The 24,012-nt window shown below is 34.7% G+C and overlaps 2 protein-coding genes across 2 annotated transcripts in view; one reads left to right on the top strand and one right to left on the bottom strand.

Moving 5' to 3' along the window:
- LOC149906449 (uncharacterized) overlaps positions 1-20,724 on the top strand; it is a 51,264-nt gene extending 30,540 nt beyond the window's left edge. Inside the window, exons 4-7 of the mRNA XM_090104838.1 lie at positions 14,714-14,791; positions 15,911-16,048; positions 17,717-17,813; positions 18,550-20,724. Coding sequence (XP_089960964.1) covers positions 14,714-14,791; positions 15,911-16,048; positions 17,717-17,813; positions 18,550-18,703 — 467 coding nt within the window. The 3' untranslated portion in view covers positions 18,704-20,724. The remainder of the gene's footprint in view (positions 1-14,713; positions 14,792-15,910; positions 16,049-17,716; positions 17,814-18,549) is intronic.
- The window catches only part of LOC149906442 (dietary and metabolic glutamate transporter-like), a 245,487-nt gene that overhangs the window by 128,829 nt on the left and 92,646 nt on the right, over positions 1-24,012 (bottom strand). The window lies entirely within an intron of this gene.

Raw genomic sequence — 24,012 nt, 5'->3', positions numbered from 1 at the left:
TATATCAAGTGAACTGATAGTTGATGCTTGTAACATGGTTACGTGAAGTTCATATAAGAAGCACATATTGATATTAATTTGCATGTCTAGTGTAGCCAGGCAATTGACTTACCGTTTACCTCAAGCCTCGCTGGGAAAAAGAAATGATTATTTTTTTACAAGGAGGGGTAAGATGGGGAGCAGATTTGAAAGCTTTTAAGCCTGAGCTTATTTATTGCCTACTATTTTGATGTTTCGTTTTGTTCACATTGAAGATATTATGTTATCATCACTACATAGTATAAAACAAAGTCGCTTTCTCTGTCCCTATTTCCTTATGTCCCTTTGTATGCTTAAATCCACAGCTTAAATCTTTAAAACTACGCAACGGATTTTGATGCGGTTTTTTTTAATAGATAGAGTGATTCAAGAGAAAGGTTTTAGTATATCATTTATTAGGTTTTAGACGAAGCGGGCGAAGCCGCGGGTGGTAAGATAGTAACAGAATAAAACAGACGAAATAATGACAAATCTTTATTACGTTGTTTTGTTCGTTGCTTCTTCTCTTATGTTATCTTTGCATCATTGGGCAAACATACAAGCTGTCACCTTTGAAATTATACCGTGGATTTGATTACACGAACCTTTTACGTTAACGTTCTCTAAGTCTATTTCAACTAACCAGATAGTACCCAATTAATGTACGATCTGATTTCGAGCCAACTCTTTACCAATTTGCATTGCAAATCCACATTTATCTCAACAAAAATCTGTACAGTCACACGCATTACATTTCCTTTGACTTGCTTTCCTGTACGTTTAATTGAATTACAAACAGCGTACCTGAATTATATGAGATATTAATTAACACATATTGATTTATGCAAAATGTATTATTCTGTACCTACATACCTACTTGTGCCAAAATGTTTTTCGTTGTACTTGGCGAGTATCCTTTCTCGAACTTGGCACATTGGTGTTTACCAAAATAAAATGTTGCCTTACTTTTTACGCGTCCATCAGCCGTGACACTTCCTTGTTCAATGACATCCAATGAATACGGAATTAGGTGTCACATGCTTCAATGACTCAAAAAATTTGAGGATGAGATCAAAGATGGAATGTTTGTCAAGAATTTATGAAATTATTTAAAGTGTGAAGAAGCTGCTGTTTATATCCATGCAGTCAATGAAAGTAAATTAAATTATCAAATTAATTTGATACTCGAAGAAACTTTAATGTTTTGCGTATGTATTTTATTAACTTTTCTCTGAACTTTTAATGATGAAGCGCGAACGGAGTCATTATTTCTCATAGAGACGTTTATAAGAATTTTGGACGTACGAGTAGGTACAAGAATTCGAGAACGAATTTAGAGATTTTTATTGAACTGTTGGATAAAACTATTTAAACTATGACAATTAGTGTTCTTCAATATCCAAACATAGTTAAACACTCATTTGAGGCAGCTTTCGATATCTAGGGTGAACCAGCAGAATTCCAAAATATAAACAGTTCACTCCTTCCCACACAATAAGATTTATAGTAACCGATAAAAATACCACGTTGGTTCTTTCAAGTCGCCACCGTTCTAAATCTATGCGATGTACGTTGTTACGTACGTAAATAAATAAACAATGCCTCTGTTCACAGTTAGCGCTGGGAAAACAGAAATTACTACATATTAATAGCCGTTTGTGATCTCGATGCGATTTCAGTGCGATAATGTTCTGCGGATAAACGTGTCAATCCGCGCGCGAAACGCAAGACATTAGTCCATCGAATGAGTCCCTCCAAGGGGGGTCTAGAGTGCGTGAGTTAGTAACGTAAGATGTTTCTTCGGAAACATGTCAAGAGTCCCTAGGTAATAAACATACTAAAACCCCGGGACACTAGGAGGAGCCCCAGAGTGGGGGGAGGGGGGAAAAGGTCCATTTTTTTTCATTTTTCGCTTAAATCTCAAAAGCGGTACATGTTAGAGAAAAACTTTCAAGAAAAAGTTGAAAGGCCATAAAATTATCTACAAGTTGTACCTAGATCATTTTTTTCTATTCGCAGCCGTTTTCGAGCTACATCCCATGAAATGTGAAAAATTCGAAAGCTTTTTATTTTACCTAACTACTCTAATAAATTCAATACCTCCTAAACGCCTCCATGGTGGAATCTGTTTTTTTTATCAATGATAGACCTCATTATGAGCAATCTATCTGAACCGGTATCAAGTTGCACTTTTGAGTTTTTTGGAAGAAAAAAATAAAAAGATCAAGTTCAGTAACTCAAACTACCCTAATATTATAATATTTTGACAATCGATTCCTCCTAAAGGCTTCTATGGAGGAATATGTATATTTTACCAATTATAGACCAAATTAAGAGCAATCTATCAGTACCGGTCACAAGTTGCACATTTGAGTTTTTTGGAAGAAAAAAAATAAAAAGTTCTACTATCGTAACTACCCTAATAAAATTCAATTCCCCGTAAAGGCCTCCGTGGTGGAATCTGGTATTTTTATCAATGATAGACCTAATTATGAGCAATCTATCTGTACCGGTCACAAGTTGCACTTTTGAGTTTTTTGGAAGAAAAAAATAAAAAGATCAAGTTCAGTAACTCAAACTACCCTAATAATATAATATTTTGACAATCGATTCCTCCTAAAGGCTTCCATGGAGGAATGTGTTTATTTTACCAATCATAGACCTAATTAAAAGCAATCTATCAGTACCGGTCACAAGTTGCACATTTGAGTTTTTTGGAAGAAAAAAAATAAAAAGTTCAAGTATCGTAACTACCCTAATAAAATTCAATTCCCCGTAAAGGCTTCCGTGGTGGAATCTGGTATTTTTATCAATGATAGACCTAATTATGAGCAATCCATCTGTACCGGTCACAAGTTGCACTTTTGAGTTTTTTGGAAGAAAAAAATAAAAAGATCAAGTTCAGTAACTCAAACTACCCTAATATTATATTTTGACAATCGATTCCTCCTAAAGGCTTCCATGGAGGAATGTGTTTATTTTACCAATTACAAACCTAATTAAGAGCAATCTATCAATACCGGTCACAAGTTGCACATTTGAGTTTTTTGGAAGAAAAAAAATAAAAACATCAAGTTCAGTAACTCAAACTACCCTAATATAATATTTTGACAATCGATTCCTCCTAAAGGCTTCTATGGAGGAATGTGTTTATTTTACCAATTATAGACCTAATTAAGAGCTGTACGGTTTACGTATTACATCGAATGTGGACTGTATTTAGGTCGCGTTATAAGCTGCTAATAATGCTATGATATTATGGAACAACTGGGAACACTTTAATTATCGCTAATAATTATATATAATTTACGCGGATTCGAGCGGATAGATTAGCACTCGGGCGCTGCTATGGAAGAACTGCGCTTTCCGGCCGGCTCGGCCGTCGCACGATAATAATGCTGAGGCAGCTTGACCTCATTTACGTATTGCTCAATAATTGTCATTAATGTAATGTAACTATGGATAATAAGTAATTTAAAATAAAATGTTTGTTCGCTGCTCGAACATGCTCCCGAGGCCCACAGAAGATATATATAAAATTTTATAAGTTTGGTAATGTTTGTAATGCATAATGATTATAGTTCCACCACTGATTCACTTATAGCAGAGCGTTTGTGAGCTATTGGAGACGTCGACCTATCGCTCCTTTTAAATCGACCACTTGCCCATCGTCTGAGCCTGTTTTGTTCACATGATACTTCACTACACTCTCCCCGCTCGGGTAAGGGAGACGCACGAACACTAGTAACACTTTTTTGGTGCACACACACACTAGAATCGACACACTCTTGGGGTATTGTCCGAGACTGAATAGTTTGTTGCGCTGCTGGGACGCTCTGCTGTTGCGCTGCTGGGACGCTCTGCTGTTGGGCTGCTGGGACGCTCTGCTGTGGAGTCGCTCGACTCCTTCGCCACCACACGAAGAAAAGGATAATTGCTAATATTGCTAGTGTTAGTGTTCCATATGACACCGCGTATTGGTGTAGGTCGTGTTTTGAAATACCTAAGGTATCCGTATTCTCGACAGCGTTTTTCATTATTTTTATTTTCTCCCCAAGAGTTTTTAATGATGCGTTGATATCTTCGTTGTCGGAGTAGTTTTCGATAGGCAGAGCAGAGTTAATCAGATTGTGAATGGGATTTAATTTGGTTTCTAATATGTCGGGTTTCAGATATAGCTTGTTTTCAAGTTGCTTAAATGAGTACAGTGTGATATCTTGTCCCTTTATTATGCATTGTTTGTTTAGTGATATAAGCCCGGCCTTGCTGACTTGGCGCGACTGAATGTCATTGTCACATATAATGCGTATGTGTGCCGTATCGCATTGAAAATATAAATATGTAGTTAGATCGTGTAATTGTATCCAACTACTTTTACAGCTGTTTATATTGTATTTACATTTATTATTTTTTAATTCGCAAAAACGTTCATGGTTGCTAAAGCTTATTATAGGACCGTGCAATTGGCAAAAATAAATATCATTCTGGTTTTGGCATGCTTGTAGCTCGGCTAATGTTAATGTAATGTAGGCATCTCTCTTTATGTTTATAGAAATATATTCCGCTATTGGTTTTATACTTATCATGTTGCTGTTAACTTGCTTCGGTATGGGTATCAATCTATATAGTTGGAAATTGTCCCGGCTAATCAATGGTATGAGTATTTCAAATATAAAGAAGTTTTCGGTAATTCTAGCTTTTACCTTTATTAATTTATAGATTTTATACAGGTCTGTATGTATGTTCTCTATGGGTAATGTGACGTCCTTGGGAATTTGACTAGATATAATTTGCAGCTCGTCGCGCAATTGCTTTGGTGACAATAAGTGGACATTTATCTGGCCGTGGTAAATTTCAGTGGTGGTGTCCAATAGAGTATCTTGTATTCTCCGTAAATTCTGAATCAAATTGTTGCACGCTATTGCCGATAAGGTCACTTCCTGAATGGTCTCAATTTCAGATTGGATTACATTTGTTTTATTGTTTAGGATATTTAAATGCCTGTTAAAGATTTTGTATTGGGTTTCGATGGTTTTTTCAGTTCGCTTTAATATGTTGAATTCGGCTTCTATGACTGATGTTTGGTTCTTCCAAAGTTGGGTTATATGGTTGGCGTTATTTTTAATGAGCTCGATTTCCTGTTCATATTTCTCAGCAAAGCTTTGATCAAGTACTCCGAATAATGAATTAGCCACTGAGCCGACCGCATTGAAAAGACCGCGCCGGGTTCTTGACCGCGCGTCGAAATGCTGATTCAGTAACAGCTGGTTGTAGTATTGCAGTTCATTGTAATCGTGACGTATTTGTAACAAGATAGTCTGGCAGTGATTCGATTCATTCATATTAGCGCAGGTTTTTTCTAAGTAATCCGATAAAAGATCTGCCGCTGTGTTCCCTTGCCAATATGGAGACATGTCAAAATATGCGATTAGCTTCCATTTGTCCCTTGCTAGTTGCATTTCGCCCATCGAGTCAAAGTATATGGATAGATTGCTTTCAAGCTGTTTTAACTTATATTCCGCTGTAGAGTACGATAAAATGCTCATAAAAAATATTAATGACAATACGACGCTTACAAGTTTTGAAGGAATATTTTGTCTGATTCGACTTTTCTTTCTTTCGCTTTTCAATTCGCTGCTGTTGTTTGGAATGGATATATTATTATTTTGCTGATGATTGCTTTTTTCTTCGAGTGGTAATAATGATAATTTTACTACTGGCCGCTTTAAGATTCCATTTTTTGTTTTTAATGTAACAACTCTAACTAACCCGTCGCTCCCTGGATGGGTTTCTACTACTCGGCCCACTGGCCACTTCCCGGCTGGCATAATATCATCGTGAATGGTCACTAAATCCCCTATTTTAAGGTTCCTTTGAGGTTCTAACCATTTGCTTCGAACGTTCAACTGGCTGAGATATTCATTTTTCCAACGTTTCCAAATATCATTAAAAGTTTTATTTACTAAGTACCATCTAGTCCTGGCATCATGTGCTGTTTCTATTAGAGTATTCTCCGCTCGCTGATGTAAGAAATGTGAAGGTGTTAAGAAATCTAAATCTTCTACGTCTTCCGTAATTGAACATAAAGGCCTTGAGTTAAGGCATCCTTCTATTTGGGCAAGGATTGTGCTGTACTCTTCAAAGGTTAATGCTTGCTCTCCCACTACTCTTTTTATATGCTGTTTTAGGCTTCTTATCGATCTTTCCCAAATTCCTCCTGCGCTAGGCCACGATGGACAGTTCCAGTGCCATTCTATCTCCATTTCGATGATTTCTTTGTAAAAACTATCGCTAAAATTGCTTATTAATTCATTATATTCTTGCTGTATAATTTTATTTGCTCCGACAAAGTTCGTGCCATTATCTGAATATATATGCTTTGGGGTTCCGCGTCGTGCTGCCATGCGTCGCAGAGCCGCTATGAAAGTTGTGCTGCTGAGGTCGGAAACTATCTCTATATGTACCGCTTTCGTAACCATACATATGAATAACGCTATGTAACCTTTCGTGGTTTTAACTCCTCGACCTTTATTAATCTTGACGTTGACGAATCCTGTAAAATCAACTCCTGTATGATAAAATGGAGGAGCTGGATTAACACGATAGCTAGGCATATCTCCCATTAGTTGATGTAATTTCGTAGGCTCTCGCTTTTTACATGTGATACAGGTACGAAGTTGCTTTTTTGTTGCTCGATATCCCTTAACTATCCAGTATTTTTGCCTTAAAATTGAAATAGTAATTTTTGCTCCACCGTGAAAAGAAAGTTCGTGTGCTTCGTTTATCAGTAGTTCCGTTAAACGTCCGCTATATGGAATAATTATTGGATATTTCATATCTTCGCTGATGTTTGCATTCTTTAAACGACCTCCAACTCTTAAAATACCATTTTCATCTAAAAATGGATTTAAGCTTAATAATGCACTATTCGATCGTAATTTATTTTCCTTTTTTAATTGCTCTATATCAGCTGAGAATTCAGTCGATTGAACATATTTAATAATTGCCGTTTTAGCTTTTCTCACGTCTTGTAATGTGAGATACGTCGGCCTTTGTTTTAATGACGGTGTAATCGCTCGTAATATCCATGCTAATACTCGTACTATTTTTATTAATGAACTATATTTGTTTAATAAATTATCTATTATGCTTGATGTGTATGTTTTTTGAATAATATTAACTTGTTTTTTTATTTCTAAATTTGTCGTATAATTAGTTTGCTGCTGCTTATTTTTAAAATCTGAACTCAATAACCATTCTGGACCTTGCCACCATAATAAATTTTCTTTTAATTGTAATGCTGTTTGACCTCGACTCGCTGCGTCAGCTGGATTCTCCTTCGTTTTTACATAGCGCCATGATTGAGGTTGCATTGTTTCGTGAATTTTCTTTACTCGATTTGCTACAAAGGGCTTCCAACGATCGGGGTTGCCGTTAATCCAACCAAGGGCTACCATTGAATCGCTCCATCCATAAATTTCAACTTTCGTGCTGCTGATGCTATTTTTTATTTTATTCATTAATTTTGCTAATAACTCCATGGCACATAATTCTAATCTAGGTAAAGATACTTCTTTTTTATTCGGTACTAATCTGGATTTTGCTGCTATTATTATAGTTGAGATTGCGCTATTTTTTGCGACTCTGGCATATATGACGCATGCATAGGCTTTTATTGAGGCATCGCAGAACCCATGTAATTCAATTATGCTATTCTCATTACATTTATACCATCTGGGAATTTTAATACATTTTAACGTATTTAGCTCATTTTTTATTTTTATCCATTCGCTTTTTATATCTTGGGAGACTGGATCACGCCATTCAAGATCTGCTTGTAACCATACTTTTTGAAATAAAATCTTAATTTTTGTTGTAAGCGGCGTCAACCATCCTAATGGGTCAAATAGCTTAGACATTTCCGATAGTAATTTTCTTTTCGTTAACTTTGCTGAGTTTTCATATAATACGCTATCATAGTCGAATACAAATACGTCACTAATAGGGTCCCATCGTAGGCCTAAGGTTTTCGGCGTGTTTTCCGTTTTGAACATAAATGTTGATTGCTCGTCTCGTTCTCTGCTGGCTATGTTTTCAATGAGGCTCTTATCATTTGCAATCCATTTTCTCAATAAGAAACCTGCTCCGCTAAGTACATGATTTACCTCCGCTATTTTTTGCTGACCTTCGCTAATTGTGTGTGCTCCCGAAATGTAGTCATCCATATAAAACTCTTCTTTAATGCTTTTTGCTGCTTTTGGGAAATTATTTTGCTCATCTTGTGCTAGCTGATTCAACGTCATAATTGCTAAGAAAGGTGCTGCTTTGGTTCCGTAAGTGATAGTTGTTAATTGATACGCTTTTATAGGCTGGTCTGGGCTTGATCTCCACCATATTTGTTGAAGTTTTTGGTCTTCTTCTTTTACTAATATTTGTCGATACATTTTTTCAATATCAGATGTATAGGCGTAACGGTATAGTCTCCAATTGATAATGATACTTTGTAAATCTTTTTGCATATTGGGTCCCTTGTGCATAACGTCGTTTAAGCTGTAGCCTGTCGTGGTTTTTGCTGATCCGTTAAATACGACTCGTAGTTTAGTGGTGCTGGATGCTGCTCGCTGTACCCCATGATGTGGTAAAAAACATTGTACGCTTGAATTAAATGCTGCTAGTTTCATGTGTCCCAGTTGTATATATTCGCTCATAAATTGCTTGTATTGCTCCGATAATTCATGCTGCTTATTAAGTTTATTTTCTAAACTCTTAAATTGTGCTAACGCTAGTTTTTCAGACGATCCCAATTTTTCTAACGCTTGATCCTCCATAGGTATGCTTACTTCATAACGTCCGTTTTTTAATCGCTTTGTAGTTGCTAAGTAATAATCTAAACACTGCTTATCTTTCGCTGACATATCATTTTGCTCCTGTATATCCTCTATTTTCCAAAAATCTTGAATTGCTTGTAAATGATTCAAAATAACGTTGCAGTGGAAGGTATTTATGCTGCCTCCACATAATAACCATCCCAATTGTGTCTGCTGTGCTAGTGGTTGTGAGATTTCGCGGCCTCGAATGATCCCATCTAACATAATATATGAATAAATATCTGCTCCAAATAAAATATCTACTGCTCGGCTTTTGTTAAATTCTGGATCTGCTAAGTTTAAGTGCGCTATACATTTCGACCAGCCGGGTTTTTCAAACGATCTATTAGGTAGATTTTTTATAAGATTAGTCATAATGAATGTATCGACGTTGAAGGTAAAATTGTTATATATAGATTGGCAATTAATCTTGAGTTTTCCACGACAGTTGTTTTCTTGGCCCCCTACACCAAGGACGATCCCTTTGCTTTGTTGACGTTTTAAGCCCAGTTGCTGTGCTGCTCGTTCGGTTATGATGCTAATTTGAGACCCTTGGTCGATCAGTGCTCGCATTATGTGCTGTTTGCCATCTTCAGCTGTTACCTTTACCAATGCGGTGGCTAAAAGTACTTCAGAATCATCTTGCTGAGACATATTCGATTGATTTTTGGGGCTGTAATAGACCTGTCTTTGGGTGTTGCTACTCATCAATTTTTTATTTCTAAAATTTTCGCTAGCTTGCTGCTTAAAACATTCGTGTAATAACGTGTGATGTGGGCCAGCACACACATGACACCGTTTATTCGAAGTACATTGACTTCCATTGTGATCAAAAATGCAATTAATGCAAAACCGTAATTGCTTAACCGTTTGTAGTTTATTCATAAATGATAATTTAATAAATTGTGGACAATTAGTGAGCGCGTGTTCGAAATTGCATAAGGGGCATTTTTTCGCTGAGGTGTGCATTGACGTCAGTGACCTCTTTACTTGATTATTAATATTAATTCTATTTGAATTAATATGTATAGGTTGTCTGTTCGTTGCTAATAATTGGTTTGATGTTCTATGATATCTTTGTTCTGCTGCTGAATTTTGGTTTCTTCGTGATGATTCAAGCGATGTAAATTTGTTTTCAAGGAAATCCAAAAATTCTTGTAGTATAGGGAGCTCTCGAGTGTTTTTTAATGATTCTACGTATTCAGAATAAGTTTCGCTGTCTAATTTTTGCGATAATAAATGTACCAATAGCGGATCCCAAGTAGTTATATCTACGCCTAGGTTTTTTATAGCGTGCAAGCTTTCTAATGTGACGTCATGTAATTTCTTGATTGCTAGATATGATTGCTGCTGTATATTAGGTAAATTGAGAAATATGTTAACGTGCGATGTAAAAATTAGCTTTTTGTTATTAAATCGATGATTTAGGATGTTCCAACAAACTAAATAATTATCGGAGCTGATAGGCAAATGCTGTATAAGGCGCTCGGCTTCCCCGCTTACTTTAGCTTTTAAAAATTGCATTTTTTGCGCGTTCGATATTGATGTATTTTTATGTATAGCTTCATTAAAAAGGTCCTTGAATGATACCCACTGATGATAATTGCCAGAAAATGTCGGTATATCCATCTGCGGAGTTGATTTATCTCTATGACTTGTTGCACACATTTTTGAGTTTATAGCTCTCTTTGTATTAATATATATTTTTTCATGCTTAGTAAAATTAGTTTCGTACGCTTCATCTTCCTCTCCAAGTTCACCAACTATCTCCCAATGTAGATTTTCCACCGCTGTCCATCGATTGTGGAGAATACGAAGGGAGTCTTCATATTCCCACTTCTCCTCCAAATTATTCACATCAATATTGCTTACTGCTCTGATAAATGCTTTAAAATTGACTTCTTGCTTTCGAGATAAATCATCTAATTTGCTGTTGATCCCCCGTGATTGAAATGTTGTAGACCTAGGCGTCGTTTGAGATTCTAAACCGGATCCTCCCGCTTTCGGCTCTAGATGGGCTTGCTTTTGTAATAAAAAATTATCATATGCTTCACTGATCGCTTCCTTTGCTCGAATATAAATGTCGTGAATGTTAATAAATTCTTCCCGCATAAAATATTGATGCTGTGTCGATTCATATTTTAAAAGCTTTTCATGATTTTTCTGGCATTCATCCCATAAAGATTCTAATATATCTAAACGCTGTCTGCAATATTCGATACTCTTACGCTCTGCACTATCTTTTTTAAAATTCGCTAATAACCTCTTTATTTTCTCTTTGATCTCTAGTTGGACCGTATATAAAGCTTCCATTGTAATATAAAATAATCAAACGGTAGAAATAAAAGATAAAATGGAAAATTCTTACTTGGCTGTCTCGGATACGGTCGACGTGGCTACGTCCCCGGATACCTTAGGTTGCTTGCTGTTGCTGGCTGACGTGGCGGTTGACGCGTGGCGGCACGTGCTGATGACGTAGGCGGCTGGCTTACGTCTCGCTGATTGCTGGTTGTTGATTCCTTGTTGCTAATTTCTGATGGCTATTTGCTGCTTGCTGATTGCTAGATGCTAATTTTTGGTCACTGATCGTCTGATGCTAATTGATAGTTGCTGATTGCTAGATGCTGACTGCTGAATGCTCGATGCCAATTGCTGGTCGCTTAATGCTGGATGCTAGATACTTGATGCTAAATGCTAGTTGCTGGTCGCTTATTGTTGATTGCTGGATGCTAGATGCCTGATGCTAAATGCTAGTTGCTGGTCGCTTATAGTTGATTGCTATATGCTAGATGCTGGAGGCTAGATGCCAAGTGCTAGATGCTAATTGCTGGTTGCTAGATGCTAGTTGCTAGATGCTGGATGCTAGATGCTAATTGCTGGTTGCTAGATGCTAGTTGCTAGATGCTGGATGCTAGATGCTAATTGCTGGTTGCTAGATGCTAGTTGCTAGATGCTGGATGCTAGATGCTAATTGCTGGTTGCTAGATGCTAGTTGCTAGATGCTGGATGCTAGATGCTAATTGCTGGTTGCTAGATGCTAGTTGCTAGATGCTGGATGCTAGATGCTTATTGCTGGTTGCTAGATGCTAGTTGCTAGATGCTGGATGCTAGATGCTAATTGCTGGTTGCTAGATGCTAGTTGCTAGATGCTGGATGCTAGATGCTTATTGCTGGTTGCTAGATGCTAGTTGCTAGATGCCTTTTGCAGTTCACGGATTGCTGATTGCTACTTGCTATATGCTGGTCGCTGATAGATAATTTCTGGTTGCTACTTGCTATATGCTGGTCGCTGATAGATAATTGCTGATTCTGCTAATTCTGCTGTTCTGTTAATTTCTATTCCGCTCGAATGCTGCTGCTAGATATTCTGGTAGGGGGTTTTGCTGCTGGCTGGCTGTACTTTGCTCGGGGCGATGCGCGTGGCGACACGTGGAGCTGACGCAAGCTCTTTTATGGCTTGAAAATGCTGGATTTTGTATTTCGTTAAAATGCTAATTTTGGCTGCTGTTGAATGATATGCTGCTTGCTTGTAGTTATAAGATAATACGCTGAATAAATATCACGGGGGAAGAAGGGACACGTGGATTTCCGGTTCCACGTCACACTTTACACTCGCGACGCGGCACACTTTTTTTTACGGTGATCCGGCTCGAAAATGTACGGTTTACGTATTACATCGAATGTGGACTGTATTTAGGTCGCGTTATAAGCTGCTAATAATGCTATGATATTATGGAACAACTGGGAACACTTTAATTATCGCTAATAATTATATATAATTTACGCGGATTCGAGCGGATAGATTAGCACTCGGGCGCTGCTATGGAAGAACTGCGCTTTCCGGCCGGCTCGGCCGTCGCACGATAATAATGCTGAGGCAGCTTGACCTCATTTACGTATTGCTCAATAATTGTCATTAATGTAATGTAACTATGGATAATAAGTAATTTAAAATAAAATGTTTGTTCGCTGCTCGAACAAGAGCAATCTATCAGTACCGGTCACAAGTTGCACATTTGAGTTTTTTGGAAGAAAAAAAATAAAAAGTTCAAGTATCGTAACTACCCTAATAAAATTCAATTCCCCGTAAAGGCCTCCGTGGTGGAATCTGGTATTTTTATCAATGATAGACCTAATTATGAGCAATCTATCTGTAACGGTCACAAGTTGCACTTTTGAGTTTTATGGAAGAAAAAAATAAAAAGATCAAGTTCAGTAACTCAAACTACCCTAATATAATATTTTGACAATCGATTCCTCCTAAAGGCTTCCATGGAGGAATGTGTTTATTTTACCAATTATAGACCTAATTAAGAGCAATCTATCAGTACCGGTCACAAGTTGCACATTTGAGTTTTTTTGGAAGAAAGAAATATTTTTTGATCGTATGGGGAAATTGTTTGAGCCAAAATTATTTTTTACTGCGTGTAACTCAGAAACGGTAGGATATAGGAAAAAATGATTTAGGAACAACTTATAGATAATTTTATGGCCTTTCAACTTTTCCTTGAAAGTTTTTCTCTAACATGTACCATTTTTGAGATTTAAGCGAAAAATGAAAAAAATGGACCTTTTCCCCCCTCCTCCCACTCCGGGGCTCTTCCTAGTGTCCCGGGGTTTTAGTATGTTTATTACCTAGGGACTCTTGACATGTTTCTGAAGAAACATCTTACGTTACTAACTCACGCACTCTAGAACTTTTTATTCAATGGACTATTTGTAAAATTTATGATTAATTTTCTCCCCGTTATAACTGGGGTTTCTTTGATTTTACAGTTTTTTATTATAATATTGAAAATTCGTGTTCTTTGTGCATACGATTAATTCTGTGTGCGTCGTATTGGTATGTTTCTGTTTTACTCACTGATAGAATCATTAAATTCAATATTCAATATTCTTCAATATTAAATCTTCTCTTCTTATTTAAACCGAAACTACATCTATTTATTATTAATTATTTATAAATTAAATAAATAACTGTACTGTATTTATAAATTAAATAACTGTACTTTTCATTAAAGTTTCACCAAAAGTATGTTTATTTTAACACATTGTCAATTAAAAGTCAAATTTTATTTCACACGATACAAAATCTATCCATTAGTGCGATCCTAAATTATAAAGAGACTTCAGTAGAAAGCTCATTATTTCAGTTTTGATTTATTGCTAAATATATTATCTCAATATCAGACCGTATTTACTATTTAATCTATTCCAGGTTCCGAATATGTTCCAATTTCATTTCACAAATATAATTGGAATTGATTCGTAACAGGAACACATGGAAACACTTCAAAGCTAACAATAAAATAAAATATCTCCGTATGGACCATTTAATCGTTCCATAGTTAAATGTTTTGGCTTTAATAATATATTGGGAATTAATTACATGTCGTAAAACCGTCTAGTCGGATTCAAGGGCCATATTTATAGCATCGTAACTGTAGGTAATAAACACCCGGTACCGATTTGGAGAATTTAACTCTATTTTTGGACGGATAATTCTGTACCACAATCCTGTGTATAAATATCGAGTAAAAGCAACATTCCGGTTCGATTCAAGTAATAGAAAATGTTCGTGTAACATAAATCTTGGTTTTTGAATAGAACTATGTTCTTATTGGAACGAACGTTATTCTGCAGATGAAAATCCAATATTTTATAAATATAAAGTCCATGATTTCAAAGACACTTCACTGTAATAACATCTATCGTAATACAGCAACAATCTAAGAAAAGTATTGTCTTTTTAATCATCGACGCAGTTCAAGGATATTTTTCTCATAAAACTTGCAATGTTTTTCTTTATCGGGATTCTTCTGTTTCAGATTGTACGAATTATTTAGCGCAGCCCCAAATGAAAAATGGCAAGCCTACAGATCCTGCCTATGATATTGACGTCGCAAGTGAGTTAACTTTTTTGTTGTAATTTTTTATCGTTTTACAAAGAAAGCTGAAACTTACAAAATAATGGTTTGAATTCTTTTGGTGTACCTAACCTAAATTTAATGTTATAATTTTTGTGTTAAGTATACATAATAGAAATAAATCGATTTATTTGATGTCATAATAATTAGCTTGAACTATAACACTATGCGAGTATCTTTAACATAGTAAAAATAGACAGTGTTTTAGTTTTAGTTTGGTAGCTTAATATAAATTATAGGTATCTCAATTTCGCTTTTAAACCAGTGCCTAGTAATTACGTGTTTAAATTTGATAGACGAAGAAATTTCAATACTGTAATAATTATAATAATTATAATCAGGTTTATTGCTATCTAATCCAGATAAGATTTATGAGCTCAATTATATTGTGATGGCAACAAGTTCACAATTTAAGGTCTCGTTTTGAATATAATACAAGAAAATTATAAGTTGCCAACAATATAAGTAGGTACCTGAAATAAATCTAATCGTGCCAATATTGATAGCAAAATAATTGAATTTTTTTTCGCACTAAAAATCTTGGGCTAGAGCTTTAAAGAACAAAAAGTTTGAGACGCAAATGACTGCACTTTACGAAATATTCTTTTGCCATAGTAAATGAGTAGGCAGTATAGTGTATAATCACTCTAATGGCGAGGTAGAATTAAAAATGGCGGCACCTCGACGCCATAATTGCTTTTGCTGAGCTGATTTACATTAAATATAATTATGATATTCATCGCACGGGTACAAACACGGTACAGAATATATTTTGGCGGGAACTCCTAATTTGATTTGATGCACACTGTAACAATAATTGGAAATGGGAGTTCTAATGCATAATATAAAAGGATTACTATTTGATTTTTATAAAATATGGTGTCGTTAAATCTCTACATTTATGTCTCATAAAATAACAACACACCGCGATCGACACCAATCCTACTAAAATAACTATTATTTATTTCTATTCCAAGAATGAGACAAGGAATGGATGAGACGACAAAGACTAATTAATCATTATACATTAAAAAAAATAGAGGAGGCAAATCACAACATTTACCTACATTTTGGCTTAAACACAGACTTTGTTCACAGATTACGTAAGGACAATGATATCATTCGGCATTATAAGCCTCTTTGTCATGGCTATGGGGTGCGGCTTCTCTATGTATACCTTCCGAAACCCCCGGTATATGTTCAAGCGCCTTGCTGCGGGCATACACTTCATTAGCAGTAAGTATACCTACATATGCATGTGTTATATTAGATATGTACACGTCTCCTGTTGTAATAACAAAAGTAATTGTCTTATAATACACGTCTTCTATGTTGTAATATCTGAAGTAGTTAATTGTCTTTTGCAACTTGGTTAACAGAAGATAATGAAAAAAGACAGGAGACGGTAAAATATATCTATATTAGGAAATGATCTAGTTATAGAATATTTGAAAAATAAATTACTAAAATTAAAATACATTTTACTACCCGTAGACCGTATAATTTTGCAGTGAGCAAAATAAAATACATATTTTTTACTCTATATTTTATAGGAATTCAAATAACTCAAAAATATGGAAGAAAGTTATATTCACAAACACAATGGAAATAGTCAAAATTATTAAGTTTCATAAAATACATCCTCACAAATTCTTTGTTTAAAAACAGGAATAATATCGCACAGCTAGCGTGTGTACAATGCGTGAAATTACTACCCCGCCTTTTATTTAGTGAAAAACAGCCCCTGAGAGCCATTCCTCTTTAAATTAGATTACTTGTTTTACACACCACATTTACGCTCAAAATATATGAAATGTCCGCGCCTTTAATTCGCGTATGAATTCTAAATAACATTACGCAATTCATTTGTAACAAGAAAACAAACCTTTGTTATTTTTGGCCGTATCCTATATTATGACCACGAATAAATGGCACTCAGGTGTCTCATTTCAATAAGATATTGTACAAACATTAGTATTAATGTTAAATTACGTTATAATAGCATTCGCAAATATATTGAAAATGATTACGTCGAAAAAGCATTGTGTTTACTTTTAACGCTACAATTTGCCATTTTATGGCATGGTTTTAATAAACTAAATTATTATTTATTTATTTATTTATTTGTCTTTGGGAAACAAACAATACAGTGTTTCTTAAAATTAAAAAACAAAATACTATACATATATCAGCAAAGTTTCCACTGAAATTTACATTCTTAAAATATAAAAACACATTCAGTCACAAACAGAAAACATTAATTAAATTTTACATTTAAATTATTAAATTAAATTTGTTAAGTAAGATCATAGTTAACGTTTATTCGAACTTTTTCTTTGAAAGATTATATAAACGAATCGTTCCTGTTTTTGTACAGTGACAAATACTTCATGTTTTCTATCAGTCCATCAATTCAAAAGTTCCAATCTAGAGAGGAATTAATTCAAAATCTGATAAATGAGATTAAAATATAAAACGTTCTTCTATTCATAAATTCGATTGAACTAGCGGAATCACAAGTGGCCGAGAGGACAGGCATTGCCTCGGATTGGCAAAAAGTTGTGGGTTCGAGTCCCGCCTCGTGATCGAAATATTTATATACTTTTAAAATTCTTTAAATAGTTTAAAACTCAAAATATATAATACGTAGATAACATTGTCAGTACCTAAATCTCCTGATAAATATGCACAATTGAATACTCTATTACTGTTTAACTGGTTTAACACAACGTAGAGTCAGGTCTACGCCCAAACTTTGCCATTATGAAGTCTTGGCAGTGTGCAGCCAGCAAACATTTACTTATTTATTATTAAATTAAATTGAAAACTCGTTCGCTCCGTTCACAAGCTCTCACCCGACTAGGATTAATTTTGATAGAGATTTAATAAAATGGCATTTTTCAGCTTCATGCACATTTGTGGTGGTGCAAGTAACGATGTCATCAGTGGACCACATGAAGAAAAATGTAAAATACATTTATCCAGAACGTGCCTATCATTAGTAAGTATTATAAAAATAATTATTTTACTAATGAGATTCCTGAAATCCATTTGCTGCAACTTATTCCATAATACATGATTGAGCTAATTAAATTATAGTGCGGAATATCTAACTAATGAGATTAGTCAATTTGAATTAATTATTGTATCATTGGTCATGATTAACATAAAATAATATAGGTACCTAGATCACCTATCTTCATATTATGTTAGGCCTTTTTTTTTTTTTTTTTTTAAGTGGGGAAATCTTGCATAGATACCCAAGGCCTCCGGGGAAGGGGCCGTGGGTTATGTCGGATTCCTACCGACCAAAACCCCACTGTGTTCCGTCAAGCCGCATCAACGACGGGGCCACGGGTATGGTAGAATTCTTCCGTGACCCCGTCAGCGGCTGCCCGTCGCCGGGCCAAAACAAATTGTGAGCCAACCAGCTCTAACCTCATGGGGCAGCGTGAGCGGAACACGTCTCACGCCACCACTTCTCTCCGGACGATGGACTAAATCCCCGCTCCATCGCCCGGCTCCCCTCGTTAGGGAGGCTGGTTGCGGCCGCGTAAATCAGCCGCAACACATATTATGTTAGGCCTACGCTCTACAAGTGTGACGTTGTTGTCGTAACTGTTTATACAAGCGTTATCCCTATTCAAAAAAATAGGATATCCTGAAGTTAAATCCTGTCAAATCTTAAATTCTAATTTATAAGGATGTGTGTTTATGGCCATTTTGTTCCATTCTAGCTTCCACGTCAGTTACTTTTTAGCGTGGTTCGTTGTGCTCGTAAACTTCTTCGCTGCGGCCTCCTTCCTGTGGTACTCCCGCAAGAGGAAAGGCGACAAGGCGGCCACCGACGAGCTGGCTATGGCGGACGAACCCACCATCATAGGTCGATGACCTTTCAGCCTTCCACACAAGCGACCAGCCAGGTCCAAAGGACACTTCCACGAGTCTCCACTGAACAGTGCTCAAATGACCAAAGCTAAAACAATATTCAAAAGTCTTCCAAATACGCTAGATATTAAAACATTCAGGAGTCTGACGCTCCCAACAGAACTTACCTTTAATTTTTTCAATCTTAGATTCCTTTGTTAATCTTATAAGCGTTCAATCGCCATTCGCTTGCATGTGGTTTTATTATGATATTGTGGTTATGACTTATAGGATTAACGAAGTATATTAGCTTTATGTCTATTTATTTAAGTAAATATTATGATTAGTGTTTAAGTAAGACTAGGACTCTGCGTCCAATCTTTGTTTCATTTCCAACGTATTTGCTCATGCTATTTGTATTGCAACACTCATTAATAGTCTTTTCTATTAGATATTTCAGATTTTATCGACTCCTAAATATATTATTGTCTTGAAAAAAATATAGTAATATTATCTTGATTTTTACTAAGAGTAAAATAAATTTAAATAGTTATTCTTCATATCGATAGAAACATAATATTATTATTAAGCAGAAATAATACTGCCTTATTTATCATTGTTCATTGTACTGTACAATTTTAATATACGAGTACAAAAAGTTTTATTTTAAAGTGTATTTAATACTTTATTAAAATTTAATGCTAATCTTGGTATTAAATTATATTCTTATAGATCTAGTAAGGGTGAGTTACGTCAAAAATATAAAAAGACCAAAAGACCAGACTGTTGTCTTCAAAGAAAGTAATTTTGTTATGTACTAAATTAATTTTTTAGTACTATATTTTTACTTAACTTACCCTAGGGTTATCATCTAAAAGTGTGAATCCAAAAATACATTTTATTTTGTAAGAAACGAATATAGCCGAAATAGGAACGATCTCGCGTATGCAATATTGGTAAGCCAGCCTTGCAATAGGTACAGAAATTGGATTTATAAAACATAGTTTTCTATAAATATTTTTAACGACTACTTTTTTAAACTGTACACGTTCACCCAATAAATTTTCAAATAATTTATAACAAATATCGTTACTAGTACTACTTTGGCTTGTATATTAGTTACCTTGAAATGAAGGCCACTGCAGGGAATGTGTACCGGCCCTTCTGCCCAACGTCACAATATTATAACTTTGAGGTAACTTAACGAGGTTTGCGTTCACGTGAAAGCTCTATGAAAGTGCAATGAATCAAAGTCGTAGTCTATTATAGATAATGATTTGTTTTATCTCTTATATTTTCCTCGGATTCACACTAAATTAGATCTCGTTTTGTTAATATACTTATTCGTTCTAGTCAACTAGTAATACTCTAAACTTATGCACTGAAACTTTATTTGCTGTGCCTTGAACTTACTTTTTGCCAAATTTAATGTTAAGATATTTACTTAAGAATTATAACTGTTATCTTAATCAATCTATTTATATTTACTATTACATATTCAACATTTTATTATAATATAAAAGACCACTGTTTATAAATAAACTCAAATAACGCCTTATATTAATTTTAATAGCGAACTAGGAAGGTCCCTTTTTAGACCGTCCTATAAAAATTGTAGATAATATGGAAATTCAGGCGATAGAACATTATTAACTGGAAGTATACACTTCCAGTTAATAAAAAACCTTACTTAGTAAATTTTTTTTGTAATTTCTCTTTCGTAAATACATATTAATATTGCCTATCCAAATATTCAATGACATCTCCACAATCGTTCATGATTCTGTATTGCAATGTATAGTAACACAATATTGTTTATTTTAATACAAACAGTGTTAAATAATATCAATGATTAAATTCACAATTCTGATAGCATACATTTGTATACGTACAATTTTATCGCCTGAAGCTCCATATACAACTCACGACCTATTGAAAAACTTTTCACTCGTCCACCCTGAGTTATATATTATTCCATGTTTGTATTGTGTAATTGTCTTTCATATGTTTGGCCTATTGATTCAATAAAAATCTTCATACAATAACTCGTTTGGTTTCTTTTCCCTCTTGATATATCAAATACTTATATTCATGACACAATGTAGGCATTTCAATAAAATTCTCACTATTGTGAAGATACATTTTAATAAGATTGATTGTAAAAGGTAAGTCACACCTGATCTCTTTACAAAGAATCTCGCAGTTCCATAGACTTATTATTTCTACAGGAGATCGCTTAAGGCATTGTGCTTTCAATAAATTATCTTAATTTAGATCTTCCAGGGAAGTTTTCTTTATAAATTAAAAATATTTCTAACAGTTGTAATTACTCTACTATTGAAGTTGGTTAACACAATTGCTAGTACTTTCTATTGTAATAGTTCTCTCAGCCGCTACATTAGTAACTACAAACATACCAAAAGAAATAACGAGAATACCTGTGTTAATCGTCGGTCCATCTCGTTAAAAGAGCCTCATTCCAATACGAACTTAAAGACGAGGTATTAAAGTAGAAAGTCGCAAATGAGATTGAGAGTGAAAAATGTCGTATTAACTTTTCCCCGGTAGCTATTTACAGATACGCATTGTCGAGAGTCTGGCATCTGCCCAGAACTGGGCTGTGTCCACCAGCCTTTAAAAAGGTTAGTGTCCTACAATTTTTGAAGGTAAAACAAGCGTATTCAATTGTGTATGAATCAATGATAGATTGTTGAAGTTTTTATGTAGTGACAATGTAAAAGTAGCTATTAATATAGTTTTTTAAACACGTGTAAGCAGTCATCAGAAGACTAAAGTATTATCTAGAATTGTAGCAAAAATCTTAATCGAAACCGTATTCCACTTTCAGTCATTATAAATTCATGTCGTCTAGAATTCCACTGTTATTCACGGTTTGAATTAAACGTCCCTCAGTGCAAATGCTTTGAATTTCAGATTTACATTCAAGGTTTTACTTACAATAAAACTAGGCACTAAGCCGGAATATCGCATCGCACGACAGCCAGGAAGGAAGGGCGCGATAAGAAAGGTTTATGGAGCATTATATACGTAGTACCTACATATACTATACCTACATACACTAACGTACTATACTTCACTTCGTTTTAATTTCTTTGACCTTTGCCTTTTTGCTCTGGTGGCTAGTTAATTAGCGTTACGCTTGCAGGTTCAATTCCTGGTAGACGTATCTAGGACATGATTAAGCTCGCTCCATTTAGTATTATCCTAGTTCTTAATGTAATTGAGTCCCTTGTGAGTTATTTTAATTCAATTTTTCATTATTTATAGACGTTATATCTACTGTATCCATGTACTCATAATCATTTTTCTGACGCTATTAGTATAAAGAAAAATAGTATAAGAGTCAAATCTGAATAAAAGAGTGAACTGAATAATTTAGAATCTTCAAGAATTTATAAAAAAGATTAACCTTGAGTGTTACATTTTATTTTTTCCTCGAAAGCAAATTTTATACATTACGATTCCAAATGACTGTCATAATTTTTGTCGTTCCCTATTTGGACACTGTCCATAAAAATTCTGACATGCAAAACAAAATCTAAGTAGCTACAAGTGTTATAATAGGAGTAATATTATGACATTTTCTATGATATAAAGAAAATTAGAGGAGTTTTAGGGATGGCTTAAATACCAAATACCCACATAGTGTGGTAATTTTCTTTAAATGCCATTTTCCCTTTTGTTTTTGATAAAATCTATAAAAAATAGTTTTAAAATGAAATATTTTCTAAAACAGAATCCTGTTGGTGTTATAATTAGATATAATCATAGATATAATATTATAACATTCTTGGTCTTAACATAGTGTGGTCTTAAATGTTTATCTCTAATCGACTTAAATACACGAACTGAATAATTTCAAACCCTTTGTTGCATTATTCGATTGTCATGTCACTCACTAAGTGCATTACAACATTATTACATCAGAGATCAAAGCGTAACTGACAGTGATTTACGATAGCTGAACAAAGAACTCATTAGCAGCTACATATCAGTTTGCAAACAAAGGATTTTTGTTTGATACACCACAACATAGTTCCACAACATCTAATAATTCTCAGTAGGCATACGTTTCTGTCAGTATACTTCTGGCTTTAGTTATTTTTACAAACAGGACAGACGGTTTAATGTCCCGCTGGCAAGATGTACGTCTTGTTCGTGCCAATTGAGGAATTGATGGATTTATAACGTCACTTCACTGTTTTTGCCGTGAATTGTTCGCAGGGATTACGCTCTCAAAGGAATCTCCACTTGACGTTGAGTCGAAACTGTCCATGAAATTCAATTCATTAACCTCAATATTTCCTTTAATCTTTCAGGGAAGGCCGCGGCAAATTATTTTCATTTAATGAAGTGTTTCATCAACGCGCTTTATGTTTATTTTCAAAGAAATTATTAAAAACCACAAGTGTGTTTGAAGCAATCTTGAAAAGTATTTGACTTCGTCTGCAATTCAATATATCCATCCCATAGCTAGCCATAACAATTTGTAAGTCAATTTGCTAAATGAATAAAAACATGAAGGCCTTTATCTTCTATTGCCTTCGCGGGCCACAAGCTTTTCACACCTGCTTCAATATTAAATTTTGTTGTTTATAAAGAAAGTAATTTACCTTAGGAATTATACAGATACAATAAGATAATTTCATATTTCAGTAATTTCTGCAAATATTGCAATTTGAATAGTTTTGATTTATACTTCAATTGTACCTACCAGAAGTGAAATTGTTACAAAGTAATTATTTATCAGGGGCAGCTAGTCACTTCTGAATAGACCGACGTTCGAAGGAATCCCTTTGATAAACCAGTTACAAATTCTAATAAATCATAGAAACAGCAGCTCAATAACAGTTTTATTGCAAAATGTTATGATAATCGTTTATCATTTTGATAAAAGAGTCTTTGTTGCCTTTGATTCTTCTTTGATTGCTACTATTGTTGGTATTTTAACAGGTAAAATTTTAATGGCTTTATGCTGTTTTTAAAATAGCTGAAATTTTGCACGGAAATATTTCTTTTTATAATATCATGATAAGAATTTGAGATGCAAAGTAAATCCACAATTTATCAAAAGGTATTTTACAAATACAACGAATATAATCCTCAAAATGACAAAAAATATTTCCTTCAGCTCTCGGTCTAAAAACGAACACTCAAATGCATCGTCCAATACACGTTGTTTACGCGTTACCATAGCAACGTTCACTAGTCTTTTGCATGTTGTGTGCTGTTATTGTAATGGATTAAAATAATTTTTGATGAAACCTTAAACTCGGATCGATAAAAGCACTGTAATTTAACCGGATCACGCG

The sequence above is a fragment of the Colias eurytheme genome, chromosome 8, assembly GCF_061535395.1.
Source record: "Colias eurytheme isolate Ceu_HAF_F1 chromosome 8, ilColEury1 Martin Lab GWU primary, whole genome shotgun sequence".
In the NCBI taxonomy this organism is placed as follows: domain Eukaryota; kingdom Metazoa; phylum Arthropoda; class Insecta; order Lepidoptera; family Pieridae; genus Colias; species Colias eurytheme.
The sequence above is the reverse complement of the archived record's forward strand: the minus strand, read 5'-3'. Positions and strand labels throughout refer to the sequence as shown.